This window comes from Schistocerca americana, chromosome 8, assembly GCF_021461395.2.
Source record: "Schistocerca americana isolate TAMUIC-IGC-003095 chromosome 8, iqSchAmer2.1, whole genome shotgun sequence".
Lineage (NCBI taxonomy): Eukaryota > Metazoa > Arthropoda > Insecta > Orthoptera > Acrididae > Schistocerca > Schistocerca americana.
In genome coordinates, this window is record NC_060126.1 from 192,910,840 (window position 1) to 192,931,408 (window position 20,569).

Sequence of the window (20,569 nt, forward strand, 5' to 3'; positions counted from 1 at the left end):
GTTGACCTCCTACTCTATGACGGCTCCATCCACACCTCTGTCCACATTAAACTCGCCAAATAATACTTGCATTTTGACACTTGTTGACCCTTTAACAGCAACAACTCCCTCCCATACAGCATGGGTGCCTGGGGATGGTGCATCTGCAGTGAGGGTCTCACCAAGGCCTTCACAGACAGACACTACCCCCGAGACCTAGTCCAAAAACAGATCTACTGTGCCATTTCCCCCTCACAACCCCAATCCTCCCACAACTTCCATTAACTAACCACAAAGGAGTGTCATCTGCATCACCCAGTACCACCCTGGACCAGAACAATTCAACCACATCCTTTGGCAGGGCTCTGATTACCTATCATCGTGCCCTGGAATGAAGAACATCCTACTTGAGATCTTCCCACCCCGTCTAAAGTAGTGTTTTGTCACCCACCCAACCTCCAAAACATCCTAGTCCACCCCAACTCCACTCCCAATCCCAACCCCTTGCCACAAGAATCATATACCTGTGGAAGACCCAGGTGCAAGACCTGTCCAATCCACCCACCCAGCACTTCCTATTCCAGTCCTGTCACATGTTTATCCTACCCCACCCCATCAGGGGCCAGGACACCTGCAAAAGCAGCCCTGTCATTTACCAGCTCTGCCGCAATCACTGCACAGCTTTTTATATTGGTATGATAACCAACCATTTGTCCACAAAACTATGGCCAAGAGCAAAGTAGACATCCTACTGCACAACATACAGCTGAATGTAACACACTTTATTTAAATGCATCCTTCACTACCAGAGCCATCTGAATCCTTCCCTCCACCACCTGCTCTTCTGAACTGTGGAGATGAGAATTAGCCTTACAACACATTCTCTGCTCCCATAATTATCCCAGCCTCAATCTATTCTAACATACTGTCATACTCTCCACCCAACAGTTTCCACCATCTCTGTCTTATCTCCTCCCCACTTTTGTCTCCCACTCTGTTTGTTTGCAGCCCTCTGCCAATGCACTTGCCCGTCTTGCCCCACTCTTCTCCTTTTTTGCCCAGCTCCATGGCCACAACCTCCTGACACTGCATCTGTTGGCATGCTAGTCCTTGCATACTCCACCAGGCAGTGTTCATCTCTCCCCCTACCGACACACTACTCTCCCTTCTCCTTCCCCACCCCCTCCAGATTGCTACCTGCATTCCACGGAATGTTGCACTACAGCCCAAGATGCTGGAGTTGGGGGTCATGTGTGTGAGAGATGTACTAGCTTTTGTGTGTGTATCCTGGAGTTGGTGCTTGTATGTGCGTGAGATGCACTTGCTTGTGTGTGTGTGTGTGTGTGTGTGTGTGTGTGTGTGTGTGTGCCTCCCTCTCCCTCCCTCTTCCCCCCCCCCCTTTCTCTCTCTCTCTCTCTCTCTCTCTCTCTCTCTCTACTGATGACGGCTGTGGCTGAAAGCTACACGAGGTGCTATCCATCCGAAATTTTCGGGACTGGTGCTGCCATCTGTTCAAAACCTTTCCTTTGGACTAATGGTCACCATCACATTCAAAGTAGTTCCCATCCACACACACACACACCAGTCCCAGCACTTCTGCCACTGGTCAAACATTTTCTGGAAGTCCTGTTATTTGAGGGTGTTTATCACCGCCAGTGATGCTTCTTGAATCCTTTCTAGAGTGTCGAACCAACGGCCTCTCAAGCTGAGTTTCAGTTTTGGGAATAGCATGAAGTCGCAAGGTGCCAAATCTGGTGAGAACGGTGGGTGGGGTTCAACTGCCATGTTGTTTTTTTGCCAAAAAGGTCCTGGCGAGCAAAGACATGTGACAGGGTGCATTGTTGTGACGCAGCAGCCAGTTCCCTTGGTGCCAAAGTTCCAGCCGTTGTCGCCACACGTTTTCATGGAGCCATTGCAAAACGTCACAGTAGTATGCGGGTTGGGTGGGATAAATTCTTTGTGCGCAACACCCTTCGCATCAAAGAAAACAATGATCATGCTCTTCACCTGTCTCGCTTTTTTGGGTCTTGGAGAGCCCAGGCTCTTCCACTGCGACGACTATTGCTTTGTCTCTGGGTCATAAATGTAAATCCAGCTCTCATCACCTGTGATAACCCATGACAAGAAGGTTGGATCATCAGATGTGGTCTGACGAAGCTCCATGCACAACACGCTGTGCCTTCTGATCGGCAGTCAAGATCCTTCACACAAATTTTGCAGTGACACATTGCATGCCCAATTCATCACTCAACATTCATTGACATGTCCCATAACCAATACCCACTTCATCTGCAAGGTCTTGAATGGTCCAACATCGATCTGCATGAACCAATTGTTGACGTTTGGCAACAATGCCTGGTGGTGTGCAGCTAACGGGCCTTCCAGTGTGAGCATCATCTTCGATGTCTGTACTGCCGGCCCTGAACTGAATGTGCCTCTCAAACACACGCATACGGCTCATGCTCTGTACCCCAAACACTTGTTGAATCATTGCAAGGGTCTCCATACCACTTTCCCCAAGATTCACACAGAATTTGATACACATGCACTGTTCTGTTCACAGATCCACCGTAAAATTGCCACAGACCAAACAGAGAGTATTATGGAAATCACTGTGGACACCCACCACGTCCTCCCAGCTGAATGCCACTCTGTACACTGACTCATCAGATATGTAACTCTCGCCACCTAGCGGTGCAAAGATCTACTACTCCTACTTTCCAGATGGCAGTACGAGTCCCAAAAATTTTGGATTCAACCTCATATGTGAGTGTCTTCTGATCATGCCTGTCTGCAGCATGATGTGTCTTCTTTACGGTAAGTAGCAATCTGTCTTTTCCTACGCTGTTGATATTCCTACCTGGAGTTTCCATTGTTTGATTTAACCAAACTATTCCAGAACTTTGTTGTATAAGTAATAATGCTAAGAAACTGAGCATTCCAAAACACAAATTGCACATTTCAGAACCACACAGACTGCTGAAGTTAAATTATGAGGGCAAAGAGTTGATCACTGCAGATTCGGTTAATTTTTACAAGTTAATTTACAGAAAACTGCCATACACTGATAATGTGGGTTGTTAAGTGAAGTGATTAAACAGTTATGTTTATGTAATGAGAGATCTAAATAATGTAACTGACTTAACTGCAAAGAAAATTGTTTATCATGCATATTTCATAGCAGTTGTTAGATATTGCACATTTTTTTGTGGTTGTTGAAAAAATAAAGCATGTAAGTGTGTCAAAGAACAGAAAAAAAGAGTCATCAGAGCTACGATGGGAACAAACAACACTCAACCATACAAATCATTATTCAAAAACCTTCACTTAATGAAAATTCCTTGGCTATTTATATATCAAATACTTCTCTTTAGTTAAGAAACCCCATCAACTTTTTGATGGAATTTCTTTTACACACACTTTGAAATGCGGCATAAATCAGACTACATGTTTCTTTCTCACAGCCTTAACTTGTTGGAAAATACTCCTTATTGTATGGCTATGAAGCCTGTTGTTGTTGTGGTCTTCAGTCCTGAGACTGGTTTGATGCAGCTCTTTATGCTACTCTATCCTGTGCAAGCTTCATCTCCTCCCAGTACCTACTGCAACATACATCCTTCTGAATCTGCTTGGCGTATTCATCTCTTGGTCTCCCTCTACGATTTTTACCCTCCACGCTGCCCTCCAATACTAAATTGGTGATCCCTTGATGCCTCAGAACATGTCCTACCAACCGATCCCTTCTTCTAGTCAAGTTGTGCCACAAACTTCTCTTCTCCCCAATCCTATCCAACACCTCCTCATTAGTTATGTGATCTACCCATCTAATCTTCAGCATTCTTCTGTAGCACCACATTTCGAAAGCTTCTATTCTCTTCTTGTCTAAACTATTTATCGTCCACGTTTCACTTCCATACATGGCTACACTCCATACAAATACTTTCAGAAACGACTTCCTGACACTTAAATCAATACTCGATGTTAACAAATTTCTCTTCTTCAGAAACGCTTTCCTTCCCATTGCCAGTCTACATTTTATATCCTCTCTACTTCGACCATCATCAGTTATTTTGCTCCCCAAATAGCAAAACTCCTTTACTACATTAAGTGTCTCATTTCCTAATCTAATTCCCTCAGCATCACTCGGCTTAATTCGACTACATTCCATTATCCTCGTTTTGCTTTTGTTGATGTCCATCTTGTACCCTCCTTTCAAGACACTGTCCATTCCATTCAACTGCTCTTCCAAGTCCTTTGCTGTCTCTGACAGAATTACAATGTCATCGGCGAACCTCAAAGTTTTTATTTCATCTCCATGGATTTTAATACCTACTCCGAATCTTTCTTTTGCTTCCTTTACTGCTTGCTCAATATACAGATTGAATAAAATCAGGGAGAGGCTACAACCCTGTCTCAGTCCCTTCCCAACCACTGCTTCCCTTTCATGCCCCTCAACTCTTATAACTGCCATTTGGTTTCTATACAAATTGTAAATAGCCTTTCGCTTCCTATATTTTACCCCTGCCACCTTCAGAATTTGAAACAGAGTATTCCAGTCAACATTGTCAAAAGCTTTCTCTAAGTCTATAAATGCTAGAAACGTAGGTTTGCCTTTCCTTAATCTAGCTTCTAAGATAAGTCGTAGGGTCAGTATTGTCTCACGTGTTCCAATATTTCTACGGAATCCAAACTGATCTTCACCAAGGTCGGCTTCTACTAGTTTTTCCATTCATTTGTAAAGAATTTGTGTTAGTATTTTGCAGCCCTGACTTATTAAACTGATAGTTCAGTAATTTTCACATCTGTCAACACCTGCTTTCTTTTGGATTGGAATTATTATATTCTTCTTGAAGTCTGCAGGAATTTCGCCTGTCTCATACATCTTGCTCACCAGATGGTAGAGTTTTGTCAGGACTGGCTCTCCCAAGGCTGTCAGTAGTTCTAATGGAATGTTGTCTACTCCCGGGGCCTTGTTTCGACTTAGGTCTTTCAGTGCTCTGCCAAACTCTTCATGCAGTATCGTATCTCCCATTTCATCTGCATCTACATCCTCTTCCATTTCCATAATATTGTACTCAAGTACATCGCCCTTGTATAGACCCTCTATATACTCCTTCCACCTTTCTGCTTTCCCTTCTTTGCTTAGAACTGGGTTTCCAACTGAGCTCTTGATATTCATACAAGTGGTTCTCTTTTCTCCAAAGGTCTCTTTAATTCTCCTGTAGGCAGTATCTGTCTTACCCCTAGTGAGATAAGCCTCTACATCCTTACATTTGTCCTCTAGCCATCCCTGCTTAGCCATTTTGCACTTCCTGTCGATCTCATTTTTGAGACGTTTGTATTCCTTTTTGCCTGCTTCATTTACTGCATTTTTATATTTTCTCCTTCCATCAACCATGGACCTTGCCGTTTGTGGGGAGTCTTGCGTGCCTCAACGATACAGATAGCCGTACCGTAGGTGCAACCACAACGGAGGTGTATCTGTTGAGAGGCCAGACAAACGTGTGGTTCCTGAAGAGGGGCAGCAGCCTTTTCAGTAGTCGCAGGGGCAACAGTCTAGATGATTGACTGATCTGGCCTTGTAACACTAACCAAAATGGCCTTGCTGTTCTGGTACTGCGAGCGGCTGAAGGCAAGGGGAAACTACAGCCGTAATTTTTCCCGAGGGCATGCAGCTTTACTGTATGATTAAATGATGATGGCGTCCTCTTGGGTAAAATATTCTGGAGGTCAAATAGTCCCCCATTCGGATCTCCGGGCAGGGACTACTCAAGAGGACGTCTTTACAGGAGAAAGAAAACTGGCGTTCTACGGATCGGAGTGTGGAATGTCAGATCCCTTAATCGGGCAGGTAGATTAGAAAATTTAAAAAGGGAAATGGATAGGTTAAAGTTAGATATAGTGGGAATTAGTGAAGTTCGGTGGCAGGACGAACAAGACTTCTGGGCAGGTGAATACAGGGTTATAAATACAAAATCAAATAGGGGTAATGCAGGAGCAGGTTTAATAATGAATAAAAAAGTAGGTGTACTGGTAAGCTACTACATACAGCATAGTGAACGCATTATTGTGGCCAAGATAGACACGAAGCCCACGCCTACTACAGTAGTACAAGTTTATATGCCAACTAGCTCTGCAGATGACGAAGAAATTGCTGAAATGTATGATGAGATAAAAGAAATTATTCAGGTAGTGAAGGGAGACGAAAATTTAACAGTCATGGGTGACTGGAATTCGTCAGTAGGAAAAGGAAGAGAAGGAAACATAGTAGGTGAATATGGATTGCAGCTAAGAAATGAAAGAGGAAGCCGCCTGATAGAATTTTGCGCAGAGCATAACTTAATCATAGCTAATACTTGGTTTAAGAATCATGAAAGAAGGTTGTATACATGGAAGAACCCTGGAGATACTAAAAGGTATCAAATAGATTATATAATGGTAAGACAGAGATTTAGGAACCAGGTTTTAAATTGTAAGACATTTCCAGGGGCAGATGTGGACTCTGACCACAATCTATTAGTTATGAACTGTAGATTAAAACTGAAGAAACTGCAAAAAGGTGGGAATTTAAGGAGATGGAACCTGGATAAACTGAAAAAACTAGAGATTGTACACAGTTTCAGGGAGAACATAAGGGACCAATTGACAGGAATGGGGGAAAGAAATACAGTAAAAGAAGAATGGGTAGCTTTGAGGGATGAAATAATGAAGGCAGCAGAGGATCAAATAGGTAAAAAGACGAGGGCTAGTAGAAACCCTTGATTAACAGAAGAAATATTGAATTTAATTGATGAAAGGAGAAAATATAAAAACGCAGTAAATGAAGCGGGCAAAAAGGAATACAAACGTCTCAAAATGATATCGACAGGAAGTGCAAAATGGCTAAGCAGGGATGGCTAGAGGACAAATCTAAGGATGTAGAGGTGTATATCACTAGGGGTAAGATTGATACTGCCTACAGGAAAATTAAAGAGACCTTTGGAGAAAGGAGAACCACTTGCATGAATATCAAGAGCTCACATGGAAGCCCAGTTCTAAGCAAAGAAGGGAAAGCAGAAAGGTGGAAGGAGTATAAAGAGAGCCTATACAAGGGCGATGTACTTGAGGACAATATTATGGAAATGGAAGAGGATGTAGATGAAGATGAAATGGGAGATATGATACTGCGTGAAGAGTTTGACAGAGCACTGAAAGACCTGAGTCGAAACAAGGCCCCCGGAGCAGACAACATTCCATTAGAACTACTGACAACCTTGGGAGAGCCAGTCCTGACAAAACTCTACCATCTGGTGATCAAGATGTATGAGACAGGCGAAATACCCTCAGACATGCTCCGATCCGTAGAATGCCAGTTTTCTTTTTCTTGATGAAGCCTAGCAATAAAATAAGGTCCAGCTAGTAGGACTACAAGCCAACAACTACAGAAGCAATTACCTCTGTACCTGCAACATCAGCCGCAAATGTGTATGCGACATATATTGCACACCTTACCTCCTTGTCCCCCCCCCCCCCCCCCCCCCCCGGTCCACATCCACCTACCCCTTTCTCTGGCCATTTTCTCCTCCCCCATTTGTCTGTTCATCCCTTCCTCCCTCTCTCTGTCCATTTCTTCCAATTCCTCCACCAGCCTGACTGCCCTCATCTCACCCTTCTCTCTTCTACCCATTGCCTCCTCGCCCTCTCTGCACACCTCCTCCCCAAGTCTTTCTGTCCAGCTCCTATGTCACCCCAGCCCGATGGAGCTAGGTGGCTCTCACACCAGAGTACTTCTCTCCAGACAGTAAGTGCTATGTTTACCAAGTTTGAATGAAATCAATCTAGTAGTTCAAGGGGAGACGTGGAACGCGCGCACGCACACACACACACACACACACACACACACACACACACACACACACACACACACAATTTTATCTATACTACTATATAAAGACAAGTTCTCATTTAACACTGTTACCAAAAATCTCAAAAAGTTCTTGACAGATTTACTTCAAATACTTAAACGTTTGGACAGACTTAAACTATTTTTTTAAAATATATGTGGCAGTAAATATATGTATAATACATAAAGGGGAAATGTTGTGAGCAAAAATCTAAGCAAGTTCTATACTGATTTACATGCAAATTTTATACAAAACTCTAATAAATGCTCAAGCAGACACAGGCTATATACCCCCCTGCACAACAATGTACAGGGTTTTGTCGGAACAGACTATGAGAAAGAAAATCCAATGCAGTGAATATGTGCAGTTTTAATTACAATAGAAGGGCATTTAAAACATTAGACTTATTGCTTCTCCCATTCGTATTCCTGTTCTTTATATGTATTTTTACACAAAAATTCTATACATAACTATGTGCTGTTTTGTTTTGTTTTTCCCTTCAGTCAGTTTTAACAAAAAACAGGGAGTTCTATTTATGGCTTAACAGCTTATGATGAGAAGACTACTACTGAATCTGAATCATCCTAAACTTTCTAATCTTACCAATTTGAATACTAAGACCATGCTAAATACTGTCACTGAAACTACCGTATTTACTCGACTCTAAGTCGCACTTTTTTTCTGGTTTTTGTAATCCAAAAAACCGCCTGCGGCTTAGAATCGAAAGCAAAGTAAGAGGAAGTTCTGAAAAATGTTGGTACGTACCGCCACAACTAACTTCTGCCATCGAATATATGTAGCACTACACAAACATGCTTGGCAGGCACAAAGATAAATACTGGTGCCAAAACCTCTGTGTCGGAAAAAAAAAAAAAAAAAAAAAAAAAAAAAAAAAAAAAAAAAAAAAAAAAAAAAAAAAAGTGGAAGACGAGCTTTTTTTCTCCACCCAGAGTTTCGACCACTGCATTTTCATACATTATGCAACGAACGAAATACAAATTCCGTATTGTTCATCTTCGAATGTAGCAGCATTGCAATGTACTATGAAAATCCAACTGGCAAGACTGTTTGGGATGTTTGTCAATATGGGAAACTATGTTCTGAATTTTTTCCTACCTGTGAGAAGAAATGGTTGCTAATAGGAACTTTAATGAATTGTGAATCACATGTAGTATTCTCATCACCATAAGAATAATACGAATATAAACATTTTGCCATGCATTCTTTCGTGTTTGCAGCTATCTTATTTAAATCCTGTCTGCCTAATAAACTACGAAACTATAGTGAGAGAACAGCAAACGCGGAAGAATAAACATACCATGTCATGTTTATATTCGTATTATTCTTATGCCTAATAGTGATACAGTCAGAAATGAAGCACGGCAACTTACTAGATTTTTAAATCTAAGATGACTCTAATTTCGGTGCAGAATGTAATGTACTAAAAGAGACGTCTGCAAAGATTTTCAAACGGAGAAAAATTTTCGCTAAACTCTCATTCAGAACATCATCTAACACACGCAGTCTATTATTTGGTTCTTATTGATCATTATCAAAGAAAGCAGCAGTGTAACAACAAATAGCAGTCTCTTGCCATTGTTTAGCTACAGTAATGCATTTTCAGCTTAGAGTGACGTAAACATCTATAACAAAGAGAACGGCACTTATGAGATCAAACAAAAATAAGCAATCAATTCAAACCAGACGAAGCACGTGAAAAAGGAAGGGTACCCGTATAAATACGGACAGAGTGCCTGATGCATAGCAATGGGTACCTGGTAAAGCTTAACTGCTAAGCTTACGACTCGAACCAAACTACTGTAGCTGTATCATCATTCATTCGACCTAAATTATGTCTCATATTACAATGGACCAACTTTGTTTCGATTTGCAGGTGCGGCCTAAAACTTTTCTCTCACCTTGAATTTCGAGTCTCAAATTTCTGGTGAGGCTTAGATTCGGCAAAATTTTTTTTCCCCTTGATTTAGAGTCTCATTTTTCAGGTGCGGCTTAGATTCTAATGTGGCTAAGATTCGAGTAAATAAGGTACTATCCTCAGAGATCCAGCAGCAGGAGAGATCCCTTATACCCCCTATACGATGACACTAACTGATTTATCCATTCATTTTAAGAGAATTCAATTCCCAATCAAGGATTCATTGTCAATAATAATAATAAACAAGGCTTCTAGGTCAGAGAGTGGGGAGAAGAGGTGACGGACAGAGTGTTGGGAGGAGGGAGGGATGGAGGAAATGGACAGAGAGAGGAGGAGGAGGAGGAGGAGGAGGAGGAGGAGGAATGAGGAGTACTGAGAAGACTGAGGAGGACATGGACACAGAGAGGGTGTGGGGGTGGAAAGATGTGCTGGATAGAGAAAAAGGGAGAAAGGGATCAGGAAGTATATCCAATTCGCAGAAATATTTAGCAATTGTGAAGCATTGCTGGATTTGCAAGTATGTGTGTATGATATACAATACAGATGCACGCATACAACTGTATTCATGATTGATTGTGATTAAAATGTCACCAAATTTACACAATTATGTAGTTAAGTGTAACTTTCAGTTCCAACAATCAGAGCACAGATATATTTACATTGGGAGCACTGCTCTGGGATTGTTATTTATTTATTAGGATATTCAAGGACATATCGCCATGTATCATAAGGGATTTCACTCATGACGAGTGATGGTGGGGCGTGGAGTCATCAAGTATGAGCAGGTGATCAATACTAATAGCCATAATCCCATTAAATGCACATCGTTATTCTTACCATGATTAGGTGTATACATGGACATGGTGAAAGTCCTGGTTGCCTACTACAGTAAACCCAGTAACAACATCACTGGTGGTGACGACAGCACAACTGTCAGTTTCGAATCCACAATGACAGCTTTTACTCATTGCCAGTGGCGTAACTGCTAAGCTTACGACTCGAATCAAACTACTGTAGCTGTATCATCATTCAATTGACCTAAATTATGTCTCATATTATAATGGACCAACTTTGTTTCAATTTGGAGGTATCCCATAGCTATGTGTGCATTGAGTGCATCCTATTTCCAAATCCCTTACAGGATAGAAGTTAGTTTGATTTGTACAATAGTTTCCTAGCATTTTATCATTCTCCTCCTCCATCTTCCTTTTTTTTTTTAACCGACGATCTGATGACAATCTCATAATCAATTAAAACCAGTATTGATATCATTTGAATGACTTGAGACAGAAATATACATGCACCCATAATAAAAGTTCCAGTTTCAAAACGCTGTAGAAAGAGAATCACTGCTTGGAATGATGTCACATTTGAACAGCATCTTATGGTCACAGGGGGAAACATCATGGATGGAGGGAGGGAGTGAGGTGAGAGAGAGAGAGAGAGAGAGAGAGAGAGAGAGAGAGAGAGAGAGAGAGAGAGAGAGAGAGAAACACGAAAATCTGACTAATAGATGGTGCTCTAAGCATCAGGATATGCACACCAACTAAAGCGTGGCATGCAGCTGTTCCTCATATTGCGTTAAAGATGCCCAAAATGACTGCCTTCACAAAGGCACGCTCCTGGTAAAGTTCTTTTACAATAACAGGGGATGCACACCAGTAGCTCTGCAGAATTTATGGACACTCAAGGATATGAAGAAAAAGAGAAACTGACCTCTCGGGGGGGGGAAAAAAAAAAAAAAAAAAAAGACACTGATCCGATGTCTTCTAATGGTCTGGACAAAACGATTATAATATTTGAAAAGATAGGTTCTTTTGAATTGCAATGTGGCAGAGGGAGGAAAGCAGTTGATCCAATGTCTTTCAAAGATGTAGCAACAGCACTGCAGGACGGGTTGAGCAGTTGTGTGCAAACATGCTGTGCATAGAGAATTGCTCAAACATTGGAGCCTGCGGACATGGTGCGTAAAATCCTATGAAACATCCTGCACTGCTATCAATACAAAATCACCCACATTCAGGTGTTGCTTCCTGCTCACCCGTCAGCGAGACAAAATGTTCGCTCTGGAAATTCTCCCTCACATGGAAATGGACAATGAATGGCCATGGAATACTACATGGACTGATGAAGCCCATTTCCATCTACAAGAACACGTCAATACACAGAATTGCAGAATATGGGCAACAGAAAATCTGCCACGTATCCAATGGTACCACTTCATTCTCCATAGGTCACTGTGGAATACAGGTTGCTGGCATCATTTATCATAGGAACGCATTTTTTGAGGAGACGAGCCCTGTAGGTCCTGTTACCTGTATCATCACTGATAAACGGTACGAGAGTCTTTTGTGTACCAACATCATTCCACCCCATCAACAGTGTAGATGTGCGGGTAGGATCATTTTTATGCAAAATGGAGCTCCTCCGCACATTGCACAGCCAATGAAGTGGCTGCAGCAAAGGCATTTTGGAAATGCTAGAATTATCACATTATCATTTCCCTGTAGCCAAGCCATCCAGATCATCTGATCTTAATCCATGTGAACTCTAGCTGTGGGATTAACTGAAAAATATTGTGTTCAGTGTTCCAATTACACATTGCGCAACGCTTTCTGAACATTATCCTCAGCACACTCTGACCAGTTGTGGAACATACTGTTCCTCAGTTTGAACTTGTGGTAGAAAACAGTGGACACTATGTCTTGCGTCAGCCTCATGACAGTTACAAAAATTATATAATTTTGTTTCCAACGGAGTTTTTGGCCTCAGGAAATTAAAAACTGATTTTTCTCATCCAATGCATGACAGCCTTGCTGTGGTGGATGGGCTTACCTAACTAACAGTGCCCCTCTGTTGACAATTGACCTTGTGCAGTGATGCCCAATGAATAGTGCACATGTAATGTGCAATTCAACCATAGCCATCATATTGTGGTTCATCGTCATCATCATCATCATCATCATCATCATCATCTGACCCACTTACATTAAGATGCTTATAGCACCATCCATTGGTAAAATTTTAATTAAATTTATTTATTTATTTTAATTGTCCATGACATTCCCTGCTGCGTCAATAATACGCTGTACAAATCAGTGGTTGTCTTTCTACAGCATTCTGAAACACACTTCAATTACATTACACATACATCATCTAGACTTTAGGAAGTTTTAATGTAAGAAAGGAGTCAATAAAAACCATTATACCCCTGATCTCTCAGTCCCACACTGTGGCACAGATTTTGAAATGGTGTTTTGCTGGGAAGGTTGTGCAAGTGAGGGCATATAACTTATCTATACTTCATCAATTATAAAATTACAATATCAAATTCTTTGCACTCAACCACTTGGAATAATCAATACAGCAATCTGATGGTCCAAGAATTCAACACAATATTTTGTCTCCCTTAACAATAATCTTATCTCAAAATTGGGTGATTATAATACAGTATGTAACTCACTCTAAAATACCAGCACATCTCATGTAGGTTTAAAGAAACTAATACTGCTTCTGCCCCAAAAGACTTTGCAAAAGGCCAGCAAAATAAAAGGACAGTTTGATTCTGTCCATAAGTAACTTTATAACAAGACATGAAAATAAAATGAGAACTTGCTTTTGGATATAAATAACTTAGCAAGGGGCACAAAATAAAATAGGGTGCAGATTAGCCATACTACTGTGTTTCACTGAAGAGTTTCAGTCAAATTATTGTATATGACTTTTAATGTGACAGTAAATATTCTATTGTATTCTTACGTTTGATCCACTTGATCTACTTTTGCAGTTTCTTGTCTCATTCCTTGTGTTGCTGAAAACATATCAGTGGACTGGAAAAGAGGAGCATTTGTAATTCAGCAATACTAAACAATAGCAGATGCCCTTCACCCCTTTTACACCAAGAAGAACCCTGGTTTCTTGATGTGCTAACACCTGAACAACAGGAAAGAGACGCAATAGCAACTAAACAAAAGGTAAATTGAAGAAAAAAAAGAAAATGGAAGAAGGGGGTATGATAAAGTTGCAGGCAAAAATATAAATAGTGAGGCAACATAGAGGACAAGGAAAGAAAAAATGGGGAACATAGAGGACAAGGAAAGAAAAAATGGGGAACACAGAGGAAAAGGAAAGAAAAAGTAATCGCAAATGCTGTGCCATTCTGTGAAAATGTGTAGTAGTATCCTTTCTGTATTTTGGATGGGCGTTATCCACTGGTGTAATGTGCTACCCAAGCTCGGAAATTGTTAGTACATTTAATGGCTGTCACTGTAATTCATTTTGTTGATAAAACTGTTTGTTGAACTAACCTGCAGCCACACCTAATTGGTGTGACTTCTTTCTTGTATTTGGGAACTGTATACTTCCAGTTTCAAGCCTTGCTCTTAATAATATACATTGTTAAAATTTGTTTTTAATGAATTGAACCTGTTCAAGTATTTTTACAGATTGTGAGTCTTTTAACAAGGCTCTAAAAGAGTTGTTGTTAAGCAATAAAGTGTACTACATGAAACAACAAATGACGAAATATGTGGGACCACACTCCATGTGTTTTCCTTAAAGTTATCCCATCCCTATTTTTGAGGTATGAACTTTACTCTCTATGCCTCTATGCACTCTATAAATGCATGGAGGAGCCTCTCAAGTCTCAGTGTCAGTAGGTGTGTTACTTCTGAAGATGTCTCCCGCAGTTGGAGACTAAACATCACGAAGCAATTTTATGTATCGACCAAGGCCTCTCAGCCCAGAATTTTCAACATAAGATAACTCTGTGTTATTTTGATTTCTACCTTGCAGTCTGTTTTTACAGAAAACAGGGAAATTCTACTTATAACTAATCGGCCTAAGATTACAATACTACTATTGAATCAGAATCATCTGAAACTCTGTAATCCTATCCATTTGCAGATTAGAACTATGTGAAATACTGTCATCGTAGCTATAGTCTTCACAGATGAAGGCGCTGGAGAGGTCTCTCACATGATGTACGAGGGCTGCTCAGAAAATAGAGAACGTTTCCACCTGATGCCGCTAGGTGCGTCCCAATCGCATATATTTTGGTATGTGCATGCTCGGCAGCTCAGTCGGCATCCATCCGTGACAGTGGGAATGTCTCTGCGCATCTGGTTTTTTTCGATATTCGAATTTGAAATGTGCGCTGCAATCGAAAACCCCACCAGTTGCGAGGTGCAGTCTGTGATATGGTTTTTGTTGGCAAAAAACCTAAAACCTATATAAATTTATCATTAACTGTGCAAAGTGTATGGAAACAACATAATGAGTGAAATGGTGTATTCGGTTTAAAAATGGCCAAACCAACGATCATAATGAAGAGAAGAGTGGACGGCCGAGCATTGTGACTGACGATCTTGTAGCTGAAGTTGATGTACCGATTCATGAAAAACTGTCGCTTCACAAATTTCAAGGACTCTGTTGTTTGAATTTGTCACTCAAAAGCTAGCTACCACAAATTTTATGCACGATGGGTGCCCAATATGCTTACAGAGCACCATAAAGAACAGTTAATGGGGATAACATTAACATTTCTGGAGGCCTACCACAAACATGGTGATTCATTACTGGATCGAACACGTAAATTGTGAGACAAAATTGCAGTCCATGGAGTGGGGCACACAAGACACCCCCCAAAAACAAGAAAATGATTGCAAGCATTGTCAGCAAGGAAGTTGATGGCGACAGTATTTTGGGATAGGCAAGGTGTGCTTATTGATTTTCTGTCAAACTTTGCACAGCCTTAGAAGAGCAGTTCAAAGCAAACACCGAGGAAAGCTGACGTCCACAAGTTTGTTTTTGCATGACAATGCCCGACCTCGGATGGCAAACCGCACTAAAGAACTCCTTAATACATTCAAATGGGAAGTTTTCCCTCATCCGAAGCTTGTTCACCGCTATGATAAGTGCCTCAATGTGTTTGGTGACTATGTGGACAAGTAGTATGCCAGTTGCTCTTTCAAATGTATATAATAAAATGTATTTCTTGAACTTTTTTTTTAATGCCAAAATGTTCCCTACTTTCTGAATAGCCTTTGTATACCAATGATCCCAACCGATTTACCCATTATTTTAAATGATTTTGATTCCCAATCAAGGTTTCACTTGCAGTAACAATAAACAAGGCTCAAGGTCAGAGATGGGAGGAGGTTGGCGGAGATGGAGAGATTGTGGGGTGGGGGCTGGAGGAGGAGGACGAGGAGGAGGAGGAGGAGATATTGGGGGGTGAGGACTGAAGGAGGAGGAGATATTGGGGGGTGGGGACTGAAGGAGGAGGAGATATTGGGGGGTGAGGACTGAAGGAGGAGGAGATACTGGGGGGTGAGGACTGAAGGAGGAGGGGAGAGATTTTTTTTTTGGAGGGGGGGGGGGGGGGGGGAGCGGAGAGATCAGGGGAGAAGACGGACAGATGGACACAGACGGGGGAGGAGATGGATAGATAGGGGGAGGAGCAGATGGATAGATAGGGGGAGGAGGAGATGCATATAGAGGGGGGGAGGAGATAGACAAAAGGGGGGAAGAAGGACATCAGGGCGTATATCTAGTTCCCATACATATTTAGCAACTGCGAAACATTGACAGGTTTGAAGTAAACATATATGGTCTTGATGGTGCAAACCGCTTTATAGACAAGAAAATATGTAACAATTTTTTTAAAATTGTAGTTGTGTTTTGCTTTCTTGATGACATGTAAAATAGTTATGTTTTCATTAGTAAGATTTGCAAGTATTTGTAATGTGAACCCAGCATTTACCTACCGATATTTCATCAAACGGTGAGCAGCGAAGGAATTTGAGAAGTGCATAAACATCTAGTTCTTTGTTATGTAGAGGTGTCCCTGTGAGCACCCAGCGATGCCTTCCTCTGAGCTCACTCACAGCAACTGAAGTTTTGTTTTTATGGTTACGAATGACATGTCCTTCATCTAATATGATCCTATTCCACCGGATTTTATGCAATGCTGCCTGTAACAAAAATATTTAACTTGTGAAGAACTGAGCTTTCATTTCATTCACATTTTAAGAATATCCATGGAAGGAAATTACACAAAATTTCAAATATGTTTGAAGGTGAAGTAACACACGTGTTAACCTTTCAATGCAGATTAAGAAAAGCAAAATTAGTACTAATATAGGAAAGAGCCATTGCAAATATATAGAAACAAACTGGCAGAGAACAGCAAAAATAATGCTTATCTTCCATACTGCATGGCACACATACAGTCTTTAAATTTTTCATTTGAAAAACTACGTCAGAATACAATAATTTAGTCCAACATGGTTGTAAGTGACTCCATTACATGCAAATCTAAAACGTTTTGTACCTTTTTTTCTATTTGCAATGTATCATATTACCAATGATTTGTATCTGCTCTTATTCCAACATAAAATGAGCAATTTAGTATAATACTACTGTCAGCTATTACAACAGCATTCCACTTATAAAGAGAAGAACTTAACTATCATAGTTCTATGGAATTAGTACCAAGGCTCTTTCCGCAGACAATGACACACCTAAAACTTTGACAGCACCAAGAACAATCCTATAAAGGGATTCAAGTCGCCCACCCATTAGAGTAGAAATTGGAAATAAATGTTTAGATTCACTGATATGAAAAGAAAACCAAGAAAGCCTGGCAACTATCATCTACCTTTGACCTGATGATCACTTTATTTTCAGCTGTTCCAACAAATCACATTATATAATTTGGGGATGTTAAGTGACATACTTACACTTCAAAAGTAATGGAGATTATTTGAAGGAAATTATTCAACATACAATACAGTTTTCATTCAGGAGTAGGTACAAACACCACGCAACTGTGTCTGAGAAATTATAGTTTGATTTGAAAATGAGACACATGACCATCGGGAAATTGCAACTGACTTGACTTTGTTCAATGACTAGTTTCAATAGCATTACCATCATCTGGTCAAATGTAATTGAGTCACAATGGCTAACTGTGGAGACTCATTCATGGCACTTGATGACAGCTGCTCACCGTTGTTAGCCTGTCTGACTCAGTTATATTTGAGCAGATGACGATGATTATGATTATGCTATAAAAATTATTCGTTGAATAAAGTAAAGTCACACTGCAGCTTTCTGGCAGTCCTGTCTTCTTTTTACAAATATTTAGAAACTGTGCAGTGCCACCTGCACACAATATATTGAATTCAGTTTGACTTATCATGAGTTTATCAGATAAATTTACTAGATTGACCTGCTTGAAGCTCTAATTTGAATCCAGTCAAAAATGTGTGTGATGAAGTAGAGCACTGGGTGTGTGAGAGATCAATTCACACACAAACTGGCTAACAACTATTCACAATTATTTATGAAGTAAACTAGTCCATTAAACGCATAGTTATCCATGGCATGTTGTGAATGAAGTAGAGCAAGGCATTGAGGGAGTATCAGAGAGCATCAGCTAACTGTGTTTGTAAACATACTGGCTAAAATGCCACATATCTACATCAATGAAGAATGTGCAAGTATGATATAAGTTTATGGCTTCTGCGATGGTAATGGTGGTGCTGTCTATGAATACCATCAGTGCTTTCAGACACAATGAATTCCTGATTGTCAAGGGTTTACCAGAGTTTTCAGCACATTGCATAAAACACACATTCTTCTAAGTTCCCATTTCTGTTTTGAATATGTAGTTCAACAACCTGTGCAGGAACAGCAACGAATTGTTTTTCAGTTTCAACCTTTAGTTGACAGGGAACAGTACCTTTGTTTAAATTCCTTAAATCATTTATTAATGGTTCTGTCAACAGTTGCAGTATTTACTACATGACTTGCTTCAAGCTGTTGATGCAGCCTCAGTAGGCCAGGCACGAAAATGAATCTTTAAGGTTTGAAACCAGTCACCTAATAAATACTGTAACTGTTGATAGAACCATTACTAAACGCTTTAAGGTACAGCATAGTCCTACTGCAGCACAGTGACTTTCTGTACATGTCAATGCCCCACGAACATGTGTATGGCACACACTACATGATATGATGAATTGAAACCCTACATGTAAAAACTTTACCCAATTCACATACAGTGTGTCCACAATCTTCACATTGGCAACAATGCCACATGACTAATTTTGTCACTGGTTAAATTACAATTGTCATTTGCTTCCGTTAAGAGGATTCAATGAACAAGCCACATTTACACAGAATGGAATCAACAACACACACAATAATCATTGATGGTCACAAAAAATTCTGCATGCTACAGTGGAAACCAATTTCCAAGTTCATTTTTTGATCAATGTTTGGTGTGGCATGATCAGTAACATGATGATAGGTCCAGCTATTTTAGAAGAGCAAATGACGAGACAACTACTTGCATTTTTTTGGAAAATTCTTTTGCTGAATGGGTTGAGGATGTTCCTCTGGCCACGCAGGCTGCATAACACTTCCAGCACATTGGAGGCCAACCATATCTTACCAGACTGTACGGGAACAGCTCCACTGCACTTGCCCTAATCACTGGATTGGTCTCGGTGCTAAAATTAACCAGCCATCGAGACCATCAGACGTTGTACCATTAGATTTCTGTTTGTTGGGTTGGATAAAGTCGGCAGTATATAAACAAAAGGTGCATACATGAGATGGATCCTCCAGGAGTCCATGGATAAAGCCATAGAATACCTCACACACTTAACGAATGCCATCCTGACACACCAACACTTCCCTGACTTTTGGAAGGCGGCCAAGGTCCTGATGCTCAGGAAGCCAGGGAAAGACCACTCCCTCCCACAAAATTACCGACCTATCAGTCTGCTGTGCTCGCTCAGCAAGATTGTTGAGAAGGTAATACTAAAACGTATCACTAGGCATTGCATCGCCAACGACACCCTAAGACTGGAGCAATTCGGCTTTAGGAATCACCACTCGACAACACAACTCCTCCGCGTAGTCGAACATATAACACACGGCTACAACATGAACAAAGCCACAGGGGCCGTGTTCCTAGACATCGAAAAGGCTTTCGATCGTCTCTGGCACAACGGACTCATACGCAAACTAAGCGAAGCTGGTTTCCCGGACGGACTCGTGCGTCTCATACACTCATATCTCACGAACAGATGTTTCAACACTAACGTGCAGGATAAACAATCAACACAACACGGTATCCAAGCTGGAGTACCCCAAGGAAGCATCCTAGGGCCCATCTTGTTTAACCTGTACATTAATGACTTCCCAGCGACACGAAACACGACGTTAGCCGTCTACGCGGATGACACAGCCATCCTCGCGCAAGACTGGAAACCGTCGAACATCAACTCACGAATACAGACAGCACTCAGAACAGCTGAGCCTTGGCTGGAGCGATGGCGTATTAAAGTAAACGTCGACAAGTGCGAAGCAGTTCTGTTCACACGCAGACCGAAACTACTGCGCAAACACCAACACTGTAGACCGATAACACTACATACACGCCCAATACGTTTCCGAGAGAAAGTCAGATACCTTGGTGTCTGGTTGGACCGGAAACTCACATGGGGGGACCACATCGAATATGTTGCCAACCGAGCGCACGCGAGGCTCAAACAGCTCTACCCAATGCTCAACAGGGCAAGCACACTGAATAGGAGGGTGTCGAGGTCCTTATACATGACACTGATTAGACCTCTGATGACGTACGCAGCTCCCGTCTGGGGATATGCAGCTCCCACACGACTGCGCCGCCTGCAGATCATACAGAACAAGGTGCTACGAATCATCAGCAATGCTCCACGCTACACACGCACCGTGG

The 20,569-nt window shown here is 41.2% G+C and overlaps 1 protein-coding gene across 1 annotated transcript in view; it reads right to left on the reverse strand.

The window, feature by feature from the left end:
- LOC124544808 (transcription termination factor 2) overlaps positions 1-20,569 on the reverse strand; it is a 317,601-nt gene that overhangs the window by 115,578 nt on the left and 181,454 nt on the right. Inside the window, exon 11 of the mRNA XM_047123494.1 lies at positions 16,566-16,772. Coding sequence (XP_046979450.1) covers positions 16,566-16,772 — 207 coding nt within the window. The remainder of the gene's footprint in view (positions 1-16,565; positions 16,773-20,569) is intronic.